The sequence below is a fragment of the Esox lucius genome, chromosome 17 (assembly GCF_011004845.1).
Source record: "Esox lucius isolate fEsoLuc1 chromosome 17, fEsoLuc1.pri, whole genome shotgun sequence".
NCBI lineage: Eukaryota > Metazoa > Chordata > Actinopteri > Esociformes > Esocidae > Esox > Esox lucius.
In genome coordinates this window covers 35,523,550-35,539,719 of record NC_047585.1, presented here as the reverse complement: position 1 = coordinate 35,539,719, position 16,170 = coordinate 35,523,550, and the positions used below count along the sequence as shown (strand labels likewise).

At 45.7% G+C, this 16,170-nt stretch overlaps 1 protein-coding gene across 19 annotated transcripts in view; it reads left to right on the top strand.

Annotated features, from left to right (window-relative positions):
- Positions 1–16,170, top strand: part of nfasca (neurofascin homolog (chicken) a) — a 111,447-nt gene that overhangs the window by 58,786 nt on the left and 36,491 nt on the right. For 15 of the 19 annotated variants that reach the window (XM_020055566.2, XM_020055567.2, XM_020055580.2 and 12 more), the window contains 13 exons: positions 756–915; positions 4,369–4,386; positions 5,562–5,667; positions 8,008–8,204; positions 8,450–8,572; positions 10,765–10,935; positions 11,420–11,470; positions 14,002–14,113; positions 14,238–14,419; positions 14,514–14,651; positions 14,802–14,945; positions 15,529–15,640; positions 15,840–16,006. In XM_020055566.2, coding sequence (XP_019911125.2) covers positions 822–915; positions 4,369–4,386; positions 5,562–5,667; positions 8,008–8,204; positions 8,450–8,572; positions 10,765–10,935; positions 11,420–11,470; positions 14,002–14,113; positions 14,238–14,419; positions 14,514–14,651; positions 14,802–14,945; positions 15,529–15,640; positions 15,840–16,006 — 1,615 coding nt within the window. In that variant the 5' untranslated portion in view covers positions 756–821. The remainder of the gene's footprint in view (positions 1–755; positions 916–4,368; positions 4,387–5,561; positions 5,668–8,007; positions 8,205–8,449; positions 8,573–10,764; positions 10,936–11,419; positions 11,471–14,001; positions 14,114–14,237; positions 14,420–14,513; positions 14,652–14,801; positions 14,946–15,528; positions 15,641–15,839; positions 16,007–16,170) is intronic. The other 4 variants (XM_034287529.1, XM_020055573.2, XM_020055571.2 and 1 more) reach the window with 3 other exon arrangements.

Genomic DNA, 16,170 nt, shown 5'->3' with positions numbered 1-16,170 from the left:
ATTGGACTGGGTGTTTGGGTTTAGTGGGCTGGGTGTTTGGGTTTATTGGACTGGGTGTTTGGGTTTAGTGGGCTGGGTGTTTGGGTTTATTGGACTGGGTGTTTGGGTTTAGTGGGCTGGGTGTTTGGGTTTATTGGACTGGGTGTTTGGGTTTAGTGGGCTGGGTGTTTGGTTTTATTGGACTGGGTGTTTGGGGTTTGCTGGCTGGGTGTTTGGGTTTATTGGGCTGGGTGTTTGGGTTTAGTGGGCTGGGTGTTTGGGTTTATTGGACTGGGTGTTTGGGGTTTGCTGGCTGGGTCTTACTGGGGGTAAGTTGACTAGGTGTTCGAGGTTAGTGGGTGGGGTGTTTTGGGTTAATGGCTGGATTATTTGAGGTTAGTGGGCTAGGTGTTTCAGGTTAGTGGGCTAGGTGTTTCAGGTTAGTGGGCTAGGTGTTTCAGGTTAGTGGGCTAGGTGTTTCAGGTTAGTGGGCTAGGTGTTTCAGGTTAGTGGGCTGGGATTTTGTTGTTAGTGGGCAGGGCTGGTACCCTCGTCTGAGCTCTGGTGCTGTGGGCCTGGTGGTGGTGTGGTCAGACGGTGGAGGATGAGGGCTGAAGGGACGGGCTGGCCTGAAGAGAAGCAACTGGTCTGTGTAATGTCTTCTTCCGTCCTCTCAGGAGCTTGTATCCGGGCAGCTGCCTCAAGGGAAGCTGGGCCTCATCTGCTAATGTAGGCCATCAACACTGTCACTCTCTCTCTCTCTCTCTCTGTCTCAGGTCAGAGGCATATCAGAAGCCAACCAGGAGTTGTGAAAGGAGAGGAGAGCCAATCTGAAGGGAGAGATGATGGCGCGGGGCGGGCCTTGTGCCCTGTCTGTGATGTCATTTGTCCTAATGCTGTGGCAGGAAGCGTCTTCTATCGAGGTTCCTCTTGACCGTATGTCCATTAATCACATCACATCACAAACACATCAAACCAAATCGTTCTCATACAGTGTAGATACCAGTGACCAACCCAATGATTTTAACACAAAATAAAACAATGTTTTCATGCCAATGTCGCGTTCTACTGTTCCACAGTGCATGTGACTACACTTGCTGTTAATGTGGATTGAATTGTATAGATAGTTTACAACAACAAAATGAAAGTAGTGGATTTGACCTGTGCATGTTCCAACAGTTTCTGAGCCATCCTTCATGTGCATCCAACAGCAGAAGCACATGGGCTTCTCAAAAATAACATGCTCACTGTGAATGTTTATTAAAATATTACATTCACATTTCAGGTGTCCATCTAAACAGGATTATTAGAGAAATCATTGTTTTTCTGCAAAGCCTGTAAACATGTTAATCAATATATTATTCTAATGACCAACAGTATGTTATTGTTCTCGTAACCAAGGTTTTAAACAGTGAATCAATTCAGTCCATACGATCTAAGGATAATCCAGCTTTGAGTTACGGATTGCTAATTTAACGTCTTTACATGACCTTTAAATTATGTGAATGTTTTCAGGCAGCACCAACCCAGCAGACATTCACCTAGAAGAATATGCCATTGAAATGTACAGCCGAAATATAGAACATTAACCTTTGATAACCTTATCAGAGCGGGTGATTCCGTAGTTTGATCAATTCTGACAGTTTTTCACATTTGGCTGACTTCTTATTACCATTCACCTTATATTGTCCCTTTTTGATTTCAGCATCAATACATGGACCATGCAAGCCTCATGAACTCGCGGGCACACACGCTCACACATACACGCATACACACACTGTTTTCTCCATAACAAGCCATTATGGCGAATATGATAGCTCCTGACTCCACGTTCCATTTGACTAACTCCAGTGGGAATATGAAACAAAGACACAAAGGAAAAGAGAACTAGTTGTTTCTCTCTGGTCACTATGGCTGTTTGTTAGTCACAGGAGCATGATAGCTGTGAATGTCTTACAATGGCCTTAAGACAAAGTATTAGATTGAGATAAAGCCCCATGGGCACCTGCTCTGCAGCAATTAAAGGCGCGCACACACGCACATGCGCACACACACACGCACCCACACAGCCATCAGCTGTCATCACCTCTGTAGGCTCCAACTCATCTCCCCCCTACGGCGCCATCTTTCTCAATGTCTCTTTATACTCTACGACCTTTCACCCCTGGCCTCAGGAAGCTCTATTGATTAGTGTCAGACTGAGGACAGACATACACACACAAACACTTAACAGGCAGAGAGAGAAGCCCCCCCCCACAGAGTAAAATACATAATACCGTCATAACCCTGTGACCTCTCCCAAACACATGATGACCTGGGAGACTGAGATAAAAAGATGAGAGAGAGAGAAAGTGCACTAGAGACAGACAGATGGAGAGAGAAAGACAGAGACAGATGAATATGTAGAAAGTTGGTGAGAGGAGGGGAGACATACGAGAAAGGAAGATGTTAGAGAGAGAGGGAGACATACAGACACAGAGAGACACTGAGTGGAATGTCTCTGTGTCTGTGAAAGACATTGAGACAGAGAGAGGGACAATAAGCTACAGACCGAACGACAGACAGAGATAGTGAATGATACAGACAAGGATATTGAGAGAGACAGAAACAGAGAGATTGAAAGAGACAGATGTAGAGAGAGGGAAAAAGACACGCAGAGAGTGAAAGAGACATACAGGCACAGTGAACGAGACAGACACAGGAAGTGGAAAGAGACAGACACAGAGTGAATGAGACACACAGAGTGAATGAGACAGACAGAGTGAATGAGACAGACACAGAGTGAAAGAGACAGACACAGAATGAAAGAGACAGACAGAGTGAATGAGACAGACACAGAATGAATGAGACAGACACAGAATGAATGAGACAGACACAGAATGAAAGAGACAGACAGAGTGAATGAGACAGACACAGAGTGATAGAGACAGACAGAGTGAATGAGACAGACACAGAATGAAAGAGACAGAGTGAATGAGACAGACACAGAGAGTGTGAAAGAGGCAGAAGCAGAGAGTGAACAAGACCAACAGACAAACAAAGAACATGGTGAAAGGGAGTCAGGCACTGTGTGAAGACAGGGGTTCTTTCAGTCCTGCTGATTGACAAACAGGGACAGAGTTACTCCTGAGAGTGGTGTAGGACAGAAAGGTGTGGAGAGAAGTATTTTTCTCTGTTTATATTCAGCTGAGCTGCCAATGCTGACCTCTATTGATAAGGGTTGTCATTTTGGCGTTCTGACATTCCTTCTCTTCACCCTTCCTTTCTAGGGTGTCACGGTTTTGTGAAGAGATGAAAATCATTCCAGCTAAATAAAAGAACTGGGGATTGGGTTTTGTGTCTGTCTATAGGCAGCTGTCCCTGCATAGCCTTGGACACACACACATATGCGCGCACACACACACACACACACACCCATGCTGGAACACGCAGACACACCATGCACTCTTGAGCATGCATGCACACAAATATACACATTTTAAAAGTTTTATTTGCGTCCACAAATCAAATGAAATAGGATTCAAACATTATAAATGAAATAGGATTCAAACGTTATAAATGAAATAGGATTCAAACGTTATAAATGAAATAGGATTCAAATGTTATAAATGAAACAGGATTCAAACGTTATAAATGAAATAGGATTCAAACACTATAAATGAAACAGGATTCAAACGCTATAAATGAAACAGGATTCAAACGTTATAAATGTTGTTATTTGCATTGACAGTCAAGGACAGGAAGAGCACCAGTCTTCCTGTAACAGCAGGATAATCTTCCCAGTAAACTGGTTGAATTTAAATGTCAGTTGTGGCCATTAACAGGGCAGGCATGAAGTGTGATTGATAGATGATTAATTCACTTAGAATGCAATTTTATTTTATGGTCATCTGTACTATTTAGCTGTTGTCACAGATTTTCCCTAATGTTGTTTTATTTGTCGCTGGTTATCTTACACGATGCTAGTAGACAATAACAAGCACATGAACTGACTTTCCATATCTTTACTGCCTCCTTCCTGAACGTGAACTCTGTCCTGACGTGGAATCCACCAACAGGTAAGTTTCCATTTCATTGTGCTCAATTGTTTTAGGACACCTTCACCATCCTTTTAGTAACAAATACACCTCAGCTAACATGGATGTAACCGTTTAATAACATTAGCAATTCTTGGTAGAAGAACACTTTTACTAGATGATTGACTTAGCTGACATGCACACTCAATAAAAACAGAACTGTCACTACCATACCTAACTCAATCACCATCTTGCTGTAGACTCCTCCTACAGGCCTGAGTTCCACCCGCTAATATTACTAACAACAACATCTGTATCTTTCTCTCGTTCTCTCCCCCTGCTCCTCCCCCTTTTGCCTTCCCTGGGACTATAGCAAAGATCCAGCAGGACCGTAAGTGTTTTTTTTGTTTAGTCCAGATACAGTGCCGATGCAGTATGCTCATGTTATGGTCCATGTGCAGTAAACCCACAGGAGGTTTTATTTTCCCTAGGAAAGCGGCTTACTTTGTAAATCTCTGTGTTAAATGTCCATTAGAACCCAGCTGTTTACTACAGGGTGCATGAATTCCTTCTCTCCTTCCCTCCTCCGCTCTAATGGAAGCCTCCATCTTGGCTAGGGAACTCTGACTTGGGCGATTGTCTCTAAGAGTCCGGTTCCACTTGAGAATAATTCACACACGACACACACGCGTGCACGCTTGTTATCTCCCATTTCATCACATCTTGGCGAGGGATTCTTTTTCTTCCTGTAGTTGTGGAGTGTTGGTGAAGTGGCAGAATGAGCAGAATGAGTGCCTGGTGCTCAGTGATCTAGAAGTGGAGCAGGCCAAAGAAACAGTGGGGAATAGTCTGGCTTAAATGGCCAATTAAATATGGATTCAAGAGTGAGCACAGCTGTTAGGCCAGAGGGAGGGGAGTCCGCAGAGTCAATGGACCCAACCATCTATACACATTCATGCCTGGATATTCCTTATGCGTGTGTGACCTAATGGGGGTTGTGTGTTGTCTGGTGCAATGCTTTCAGCCCAACACTAAACAAACACCAGGCACCTTTTATCCAGGTCTTATTTTTGATTATTATGTCAGCTAGGTATCTAATAGTTCAACTAGAATGAAAGCCTACACACATACACACACACACACACACACACACACACTTGCACACAGGCCCTCAGGGATCAGGACCAAAGCCTATTGTCGCTGAGGTTGCCCATATCGATCTATTGTATCTTTTTATAATCATCATTTAATAATAAAAATGATGTATTTCTTTTACAGACAGCTTGTGAATATAAGTAGCATCTCAAAGTCGCGTTAAAAATCAAACCAACAAACTGTGTAAGAAAACAAATGCAGGGATCTGCTAGTTGTCGTGGACGTTTCTTCCACAGGCTCAGGTGACTGGTAAAGTGTATGTGGAGTTGAAGAAGCCATGATGGTGCATCTAGCCAGGCACCAGGCTGCTGTAACTGCTGTGGTTCTACCTAAACTGCTTCTAACCATGTCTGAGAATACTGAATCCGTTCGGAATACCATCTGAACGCCCCCGTCCGTCTCTCCTTCCAGTGAAGCAGCCCCCCACTATCGTGAAACAGTCACTGAAGGACTACATTGTGGACCCGAGAGATAACATCATCATTGAGTGCGAGGCCAAGGGGAACCCCGTGCCAATGTGAGTTGGACACAAAGGCCTCCTCTCATCCCCTTGTCCCTCATCCATTGCCTTCCTCCCCTCTCAGCTTGTTACCCCCCCCCCCCACACCCGTTCATTCTCCAGGTTTTTTGTTTGTGCTGGTTGGTGTGTCACATCCCTGGTCTTCTCCCGGCTGGAGTAGTGGATCCACTTGTTCTCCATCTTTCATTCTTTCTCTCATATTCTGTAAATCTCAGTTTTTATTTGGTTTCTTTTGTCCTGTTTTCCCTGTGTCTTCCTGTCACTCTGCACCCCCCCCCCCCCCCTGTCGTCTTTTTTTTTTCAGGTTCTGACAGTCATACAGTGTGACAGTCATTAGGCAGGTATAAGCATGAATAGACCAGATCATCATTGTTCTGCCAGGGTGCCATCTAGGTCTCTTCTTCACTGTCTACCCTAACCCAGGACCCATTCCAACCCCTTAGTCCCTTCTTTACCATCTACCCTAACCCAGGACCCAGTCCAACCCCTTAGTCCCTTCTTCACTGTCTACCCTAACCCAGGACCCAGTCCAACCCCTTAGTCCCTTCTTTACCATCTACCCTAACCCAGGACCCAGTCCAACCCCTTAGTCCCTTCTTTACCATCTACCCTAACCCAGGACTCAGTCCAACCCCTTAGTCCCTTCTTTACCATCTACCCTAACCCAGGACCCAGTCCAACCCCTTAGTCCCTTCTTTACCATCTAACCTAACCCAGGACCCAGTCCAACCCCTTAGTCCCTTCTTTACCATCTAACCTAACCCAGGACCCAGTCCAACCCCTTAGTCCCTTCTTTACCATCTACCTTAACCCAGGACCCAGTCCAACCCCTTAGTCCCTTCTTTACCATCTAACCTAACCCAGGAACCAGTCCAACCCCTAAGTCCCTTCTTTACCATCTACCCTAACCCAGGACCCAGTCCAACCCCTAAGTCTCTTCTTTACCATCTACCCTAACCCAGGACCCAGTCCAACCCCTAAGTCTCTTCTTTACCATCTACCCTAACCCAGAACCCAGTCCAACCCCTTAGTCCCTTCTTTACCATCTAACCTAACCCAGGACCCAGTCCAACCCCTTAGTCCCTTCTTTACCATCTACCCTAACCCAGGACCCAGTCCAACCCCTAAGTCTCTTCTTCACTGTCTACTTTAACCTGGGATTCAGTCCAAACCCCATGTCAACCCAAACCTCCTATATTTATCTCTTTCACATCATTGATACATGTTTTTATATTTTGCTTCACATACAGACGTTAATCTTTTTCACTCCTAGATGTTTGCTTTAATTTCACCCATAGACCTTTATCTCCCCCCGAACAAACATTAAATACTTGCGTGAGACGGTGAGATCACATTTCACACACACCTAAATACACACACACACACACACACACACACACACGCACACACACACGCACGCGCGCGCGTGCATGCAGTGACCTGTGGTTATATAACCAGGCCCTGTCCATCTGAGGACAGTGGTCTCATTCAAGGGTGCTTTTTGTTTGTATCAAGTCACATTCAGGGTCTACGTAACACACACAACAAAAACAAACTGTTACACACACATACACACAACGCAGACGACTGCTCTCTCTCACACACACACACACACACACACACACATACACACACAGCACTCTGGCTTCCCAGGAAAGTAATTGTGCCCAGTTGACTGTTCATGCTCATGAATCATTCAGGGAGGGATCACTCACTCATTCAGTCCCAATCAGTCCTGTTGGCCTCCATGCAGCCTCATAGAGAGCCATTGTTTTACACTCGGTCGTGTCCTACCGCCCAACTCATACAGCATACTACAGATGGGGCTATGGGACCAGCCTCTGCTCTACTCTATTCCACTCTTCTACTCTTCTCTTCTTTGTTCTCTCTTTTCTCCTCTATAGTAAAGTACAGCACAGTCCAGTGTGCTGAATATATATCACAGTAAAAATGTATGAACAGCAGATCAGGCAGTTGTGTAACCGCTTGCTGTATTCATTTGTTGACCATAAGAGCTAGTGGAGAAAAACACATTTTCAGGGGGTGGTTGTACAGGATACAGAGGAAGTATTTTTCTTCTGGCTCTAAAAGCATTTCTAGTCTTCTCGGAAAGTGCTTTTTATTTCTGCATTGCTTAGGCTTAATCTGGCTTCAGTGCCAATCACTCTACTACTGGCTGAAATATAAAGAAGCATTAAACAGATGACGTGAACTAGAGCAGGAAGAGTTTGTCAAGGGTGTTAAGATGGTGATTGAGACCAGTGTAGATGTGATCCTAGAGTTATGTCCATGACAGTGGACCCTGTTTTGGTGTGTTCTGTTTCCATGGTGACTCAGGTTCTCATGGCGACGGAACGGGAAGTTTTTCAACGTGGGAAAGGATCCACGAGTGACAATGCGGAAGCGATCGGGAACACTGGAGATTAGCTTCCGGAGTGGAGGGAGACCTGAGGACTATGAGGGAGAATACCAGTGTTTCGCCTCCAACGACTTCGGAACAGCGTTAACCAACAAGATCCTTCTACGAGTCTCCAGTAAGGAGACGTTTTCATGCATGAGCACGCACGCACCATCCTGGGGCAGTCGGTTGCCTAGCCTTTGTGTTGAATTATCATGTTTGACACGTAAAATGAAGGAAACGGCAGTGTCTTCTGAGTAGTATTCAGACCCCTTCTCTTTCTCCATGTTATTAATCAACTGAATTTATAATTCATAAAACAGACTTTTTCCCATCAATAATAATGAATATATGAATGTTACTCCTGTTTCCCTTTGTCAGAATCTCCTCTATGGCCTAAGGAGGTGTTGGAGCCTGTGGTGGTCACTGAGGGTTCTCCTCTGGTCTTGTCCTGTAATCCTCCTCCTGGACTACCTCCTCCTCTCACCTTCTGGATGAACAGCAGTGAGTCTCCCTCTGTCTGCCTGTCTGTCTCTGTGTCTGTCTGCCTGTCTGTCTCTGTGTCTGTGTGACTGTCTGTCTGCCTGTGTGACTGTCTGCCTGTCTGTCTCTGTGTCTGTGTGACCGTCTGTCTGTCTCTGTGTCTGTGTGACTGTCTATCTGCCTGTGTGACTGTCTGTCTGTCTGTCTGTCTCTGTGTCTGTCTGCCTGTCTGTCTCTGTGTCTGTGTGACCGTCTGTCTGCCTATATGACTGTCTGTCTGTCTGTCTCTGTGTCTGTGTGACTGTCTATCTGCCTGTGTGACTGTCTGTCTGTCTGTCTCTGTGTCTGTCTGCCTGTGTGTCTCTGTGTCTGTGTGACTGTCTGTCTGCCTGTGTGACTGTCTGCCTGTCTGTCTCTGTGTCTTTGTGACCGTCTGTCTGCCTGTGTGACTGTCTGCCTGTGTGTCTCTGTGTCTGTGTGACTGTCTGTCTGCCTGTGTGACTGTCTGCCTGCCTGTCTGTCTGTGTGTCTGTCTGTCTATCTGTCTACAGGTCTGTCAATTTCCCTTTGTCTCTTTTCATTCTCGTAGGTGACAAAACCTTACGTCCTCTCTTTTCTGTGGTCACCTGCGTATTCTGTTCCTGCCAGTCTCTCTCCTGTCCTCCATCTTTCTCTCTTGTTAATGCCGCAGTCTTTCCTGCTCCTGTCTAGAATCCTTTCAAACCTTTCACTCTCAAGCTGCTTTCACATTCTCTCCTTCGTCTCCCTCTTCTCACTCTGTCCTCTTGTTGTGTGTTCCTGCTGACCCACCGTGAATGTGTGTGTGTGTGTGTTTTAGTGTGTGTGTGTGCAATTCTCTGACTCGGCTTGGTGAAGAGCTGAGAGGGCAGAACTCAAGAGCATACAGAAGCCATTTTAAGAGCCCAGAGTCAAGTGGTTCTTCATGGCTAATGGTGTTTCTATATTCTCCGGACTCTCCTCACCTCTACTCACATTACCCACTCAGTTCATTTGACGAAGCCTTTGTTAGCCATGCTAAGCTAATTTGTTCAAATCACAACCCCATTTATACGGCCTTCTAGAAAACCCACAAAATAGTGTATTCACTTGATTCAATTGTCTAAATGTAATTTCACCACATCAGCAGACGAGTCATAATCCCATTCAACTTTTTCATTGTTCATTTATTTTTATTCAAACAGGCAAATGAGGTTGAGGTGTGCTTTGTCTGTTTCAGTGGGCTACAATTGGTTCTCTTTGTAATTCTGTCTTCTAAACCAGCGATTAGTGTGCGACTTGGGACCTTTCAGCTGGGCGGAGAAATCAGATGAATGATCATGTGATTGTAGTGGCTCTGTTAGGTAACCCGGTGTTCATGGCATTATGACCTGAAAATGGATTGAAAAGAATGGATGCAGTCACTACTGTAAGTCTCTTAGTCATTTAGCATAAGAGCGTATGCTAACTGACTGTAAATAACACTGCAGTCAGAACATTCTGGCACATTGGGCTGTGACAATTACACGCTACCACTACATTAGCCAAACGACTGGGTGTTGACTGAACCTTGGGCGTCGTCATAGTGACCAGATTGTGCATCATGGTTACCAAGTACGTGATCATCTGGCCGCAGCGTCTGTCTGTGCTAGCATCACCACAGAGCCCAAGAGCAAGACGACCCAGTCCAAATGTTACATTACCACTCTCCGCCAGAGCCGACTAGATCAAACCTAGCTGTAACTATAGATATAGAACAGCTAGGCTAGAACGGACCTAGAAGGCACCATTGACATAGAATAAGTATACTAGAACCGACCTAACTCGCACCATAGTCATAAAACAATTAGACTAGGTTTGATGTAGCTGGTGCAATATATTTTGAACTAATATATTGTACTAGAGCTCAACTGGCTGTTACCATATATATAGAACAACTAGATTAGACTAGAGCAGAACTAGGCGGTATCATAGATAGAAATAGAAGCGTTGTGTTTGGAACAGCTGGTTGGGAACAGCAATTTGATTTGTGTCAATCTGGTTAGAAATAACCCTTATCTTTCAGGAGATGAAAGCTGCGTGTCTGGTCCGGTCTTGTGATGCCTCTGAAATTAGATCGTGTTACGGTTGATTATGACGTACTATCTATTTCTCTCTCTCCCTCCTTCGCCCGTCCCTCTCCCACCCCTTTCCTCTCTTTTTCTCTCTCTCCACAGACATGATGTCTATAGCCCAGGACCGGCGTGTGTCCATGGGTCTGAACGGGGACCTGTACTTCTCTAATGTCCTGGCTAAAGACTCCCAAACAGACTATAGCTGCAACGCACGCTTTCTCTTCACCCACACCATCCAGCAGAAGAACCCGTACACACTCAAAGTTCAGACCAGTAAGTGGACACACAACACAGGTCAAATCACAATACCAGATCAAATACCAAATTGAGACCCGAATCTCACTAAAACCACCAAGTATTTGAATGGAATCCTGCTCCATTCAATACTATTGAAAGGGTAATCTATTCTACTGCGTGGTGGACCTGTTTACTTGAAATATGAAATATGGGATGGCTCCCTCTAGAGGTAGCCCGGTCGCATAACATGTACAGCATTTTGGGGTCTTCTCAGCGTGTTGTCTGTGTTCACTTTCCACTACTTTCTTTAAAGTTTATTAGATAGTCGTGTGTTGTGTAATCCTGTGTGTATTTCCTGAATGTGTGTGTTCAATATAGTGACTGTGGTGTGTGTATGTGTGTGTGTGTGTGGTGTGTGTGTGTTCTTCATGCTGACTGCCTTGTGTGTGTGGGTGTGGTGTGTGTGTGTGTGTTCTTCATGCTGACTGCCTGTGTGTGTGTGTGTGGTGTGTGTTTTCAGAGGAGCCATATAACGACACTTCCTCTGTCAACTCCACTGACCTGTACAGTGGTGAGTTCAGTCCAGAGCCACTCTTCCTGTTCCTGCTCCTCAGCCAATCAGTACTCATTTCAACTTCCTAACACACCTAGCCATGTAGACTAGCCTGCTACTGCTAACCAGTCAGCACAATGGACCTGTTATATGGACCATAGTCTAGAATGTTATTCTCAGCTCATGAGATCAGAATACTGTCAGCAGCATTCTTTCCAGACTGATGTAGCTTTTTATTAGCAAGCTTATTAACATTACACTGTCCATCTTAACAACTAGCTCATCAAAACTAAATTGAATTCAAGTCGGGTGTGTTTTGTTCACCCACCCTAATGTCTTCAGTAACACTTAACTCTGCCCAAGGCTCCTTAAGTCCTTTATCCTTGTCTAACTGTCTCTCACAAGCTGACATGTTGCGTATGCACTAACTCAGCTGCTAAAAAGAGCTAAGCAAGAGTCCAGTTGAGTTTGTCCCTAAACTCAATCAACGTCAAGCCTGGCTTTAAAGCCTTTCCAAATGGTGTCAGAGGTGACTTTATAGCTTTAGGGATTCTCCCTGGGGTACCTAAGTACTTTCTAAAGTATCCCTCCTTTACCCCTTCAGCCTTCCCTGCAAACACATAAACCAACGCTCCACCCCTGCATCTGTTGAACTGGCCGTCACATAGAGGATTAGACAGAGTGAGGCTCATCCCACTGCATAAAGCCCGTTTCTCAGTCGTCCATAGCCAGAGGGCGAACCAGTGACCTGACCCTGGGGAGGGACCCATGGAGGGATGAAGGGACACCCCACATAGGATGACTGAGGGCCATGTATTAGTAATAGGCTGAGCAGACACAGAACATCTGAACTACACACAGAATTAATTACACTCAAGACATGTTAATTAATAGTTCTAAGCATTCAAATGCAAATGTATACATATTTGAGCTTGGAGAGAGCGAGGATATGGTGGAAGGATAATACTGCTTAAATTAATCTTCCTCCCTCCCTGTCTCACACACACACACGCACGCAAGGAAGCACGCAGACACACACACACACACACACACACACACACACACACAGGCGCGCACGCAGACACACACACACACAGGCAGCGGTGGTTAGCTTGTCCCTGGGGACCAGGCCTAGTTTTACTCCCAGGATTGCAGTGCACCATGGGAGGCTATCCTTCAAGAAGTGCCATTGGCTACACGTTGCCATGGCTAAAATGTCACCATAGCTACTCGTCATGTTGACAGCGTACATATGTTCTGTTCCAGTTGTCTGTACTAATCCTTAGGAGACTCTGTCCGAGTGTCACTAACAATAGCACTGCCATTCTCTTTACAGGGCACTGGACATGCTAACAGATGTGCTAACAGACATGCTAACATGATTTATTCCTGCACAGTTCAGATCTGCATAACAAATGAATTTAATGCTGGTTGTGCCTGGTTCTGTGTAGAACCAACACTCCTGAGGCTGGTTTTCTGTAATGTGGGCTAACCTTCTAACTCAGTGTGATGTGTTTTGCGTTGGACAAACTAACTTTGCTCTAGATTTTGTACTGTTTCATGTAATTCATTATTTAACCGGGTACTTCTTTTGTTAAAGGGTAAGTATTTTGTTTTGAAATGTCTCATCACAACTCAACATTTGTAATATATTATGTTTAATAATACATTTTATGACCAACACCTGAATCTGACCAGACGTATGGTTCAAATATTGGCAGGAGAAACTGTTAGTAAATGAACACCAGTTAAACGCCTAAAGCCCTGTGGCAGTGTTGTAACTTCAAACTCCTGTTACAATTTGGGAACTCATTGGTCCCAAAATAGGTTCTTTAATTACAACTGTTTCCAAAGAAATTGGGGATGCTGTGTGAAGAACAGCAGGATGCAATGATGTGCAAATAATTTAAACCCTATATTCAATAGGAAATAGTATAAGTCAAGAGGGCTTCATGAATTTAATAGTTTTTATTCTTTTCAGCAGTTTTTTCTTTTCTTTGTTATTGTAATGTAATAATTTGATAATTTGAAGTTTGTCAGGAGTTAATATCTGTTGTCTCTTCATAGTGAATGGGGAGAGAGGGAGAGAGAACTTTGATAGCTGATATTTTTCACTTATTTATTTCTTTTCTAAATTGTGATTTTCTGGTGCACTGAAAGTGGGAGGTCAATGCTCTTGTTTCTTGGCTGGTTTAAATGGCCACTCTTCAGGGGGTTGGGTGAGAAAATAACAGCTAGCGCAGGCTAGTGAAAAAAAAACGGAAAACGACAAAACCTTACGAATTACGGACCAAGCTGAGGACAGTCTGCGGTTGTGGATGACAGAGACGTTGACATAGAAGCATGGAATAATAACCTGATTAGTCTTATTTCGCTGCATAGGAGCTTATACACGCGCGTTATGAACAGTTACTGGATTAAACATTAAACTCCAGTGACTGTGTCTTATTACTTTTGGAATGGACATGTTGGGTGAATTTTCTGTGCTAGGGCACAATAGTAACTGTTTTCTGTTGGCACGTAAACCCTTTTCTCTCTCCGGTCCCCAGGTCGTAAGGTCACAGAGACCCCACCTGCCTTCCTGTCCCCTACGGGAACCGACAGCTCCATGATGGTGCTGAGAGGAGAGAAGTTGCAGCTGGAGTGCATCGCCTCTGGGGTGTGAGTGACTGAAATGCGCACACATTCACAAGCTCAGTCACACACAAACACTCTGGTAAAATGACCCCCAATCTCACTCTCCTCTTTTCCTAACTCACCGTTCTTCTCACTCTCCCACTCTCAGTCCAACCCCCAGTATAAAGTGGTTTAAGAAGGGGGGAGACTTGAACCAGAAGGTCAAACTGGAGAATTACAATAAGACTCTGCAGATTGACAGTGTTTCAGAAGAGGACGCAGGCGAATACATGTGTATGGCCAACAACCAGATAGGAAGCATCCGACACTCCATCTACGTCCAGGTCAAAGGTGAGGACGGGAGGAGACGTTGTGGGTTGACTGGTGTTGCATGTCGATCCGTTGGCTAGACCGTCTGAACAATGGCCTCGATTTTACCCCACAGCGGCTCCTTATTGGCTGGACAAGCCATCAAACCTGGTGCTAGCTCCCAATGAGAACGGTCGCCTGGTGTGTCGGACCAATGGAAATCCCAAACCTGACATTCAGTGGCTGGTCAACGGAGAACCCATTGGCAGTGACAGTGAGTCATTACCGCGTGTGTTGTAATGACCGGCGGGCGTCATGGTGAACCCACTCAGCGCTGGATCACTGCTGCCAGCCAGTTTCCATCCACATCTTACTCTCTTGACTCCAACGTGTCTTTTCTTCCCCTGTTCCACCTGTCCTCCAGGCTCCTTGCCCAACCCCAGCAGAGAAGTGGTCGGGGACACCATCATCTTCCGCTCGGTTCAGACGGGCAGCAGTGCTGTGTACCAGTGCAATGCCTCAAATCAGCATGGTTACCTGCTGGCTAACGCCTTTGTCAGCATACTGGGTAAATGAGAGGATGGTTTTGGTGGTGATTATGACTGATGGCGATACGAGGTTAAGCTGTAATTAAAGGCCTCAATTATTTGACGTGTCTCTCCTTCCTCCCCTTCGCCCCGTCGCCCTCTTTTTCTCCCTCTCATCCCCTCCCTCTCACCCCCCCCCTCTCATCCCCACCCTCTCACACCCCCCTCTCATCCCCCCCCTCATCCCCTCCCTCTCATCCCCACCCTCTCATCCCCACCCTCTCATCCCCTCCCTCTCATCCCCTCCCTCTCTTCCCCACCCTCTCATCCCCTCCCTCTCATCCCCTCCCTCTCATCCCCTCCCTCTCACCCCCCCCTCTCATCCCCCCCTCTCATCCCCTCCCTCTCATCCCCTCCCTCTCATCCCCTCCCTCTCATCCCCTCCCTCTCATCCCCACCCTCTCATCCCCACCCTCTCATCCCCTCCCTCTCATCCCCACCCTCTCATCCCCACCCTCTCATCCCCACCCTCTCATCCCCTCCCTCTCATCCCCTCCCTCTCATCCCCAACCTCTCATCTCCTCCCTCTCTCTTCTCTATCTGTCTGTCTGTCTCTTTCACCAGACATGGCTCCCAGGATGTTGGGACCTAAGAACCAGCTGATAAAGGTGATTGAGAACAACAGGACCTTCCTGGACTGTCCCTTCTTTGGGTCCCCCCTGCCAGAGCTGCGCTGGTGAGTTTATGGGACTTTATTAGAATCCCTATTAGATGGTGAGTTCATAAATATTTTTTTTAGGATGCCCATTACCAGTCAACAGAACAGATGTATGTGTGTGTGTGCGGGTGTGTACGTGTGTGGCGATGTAAATATGAAGTGAGTGTTCAGGGTTTATTTCATACCCTGATTGTTTCCCTTCTGTGTGTGTTTCTAGGTTTAAGAATGGCCAGGGAAGTGGTCTGGATGGTGGTCACTACAGGGTGTACATTAATGGGACCCTGGAGATCAAGCGGGCCCTGGCTGAGGACCAGGGCACATACACCTGTGTGGCCAGCAACATCCTGGGCAAGGAGGAGAACCAGGTCCGTCTGGAGGTCAAAGGTTAGACAGCAACTAATCATCACTTTATCCTTTGACTTCCTTCTCTTTGCCAAATAGCGGTTGGGTTGTCATCAAAGAGTTAAAAGTGCCTTATCGAACAATGTTGATTTTGATGTAATCATCCAACCTTCTAAAAACGTCCATCACAACTCACCTTCTCTCTC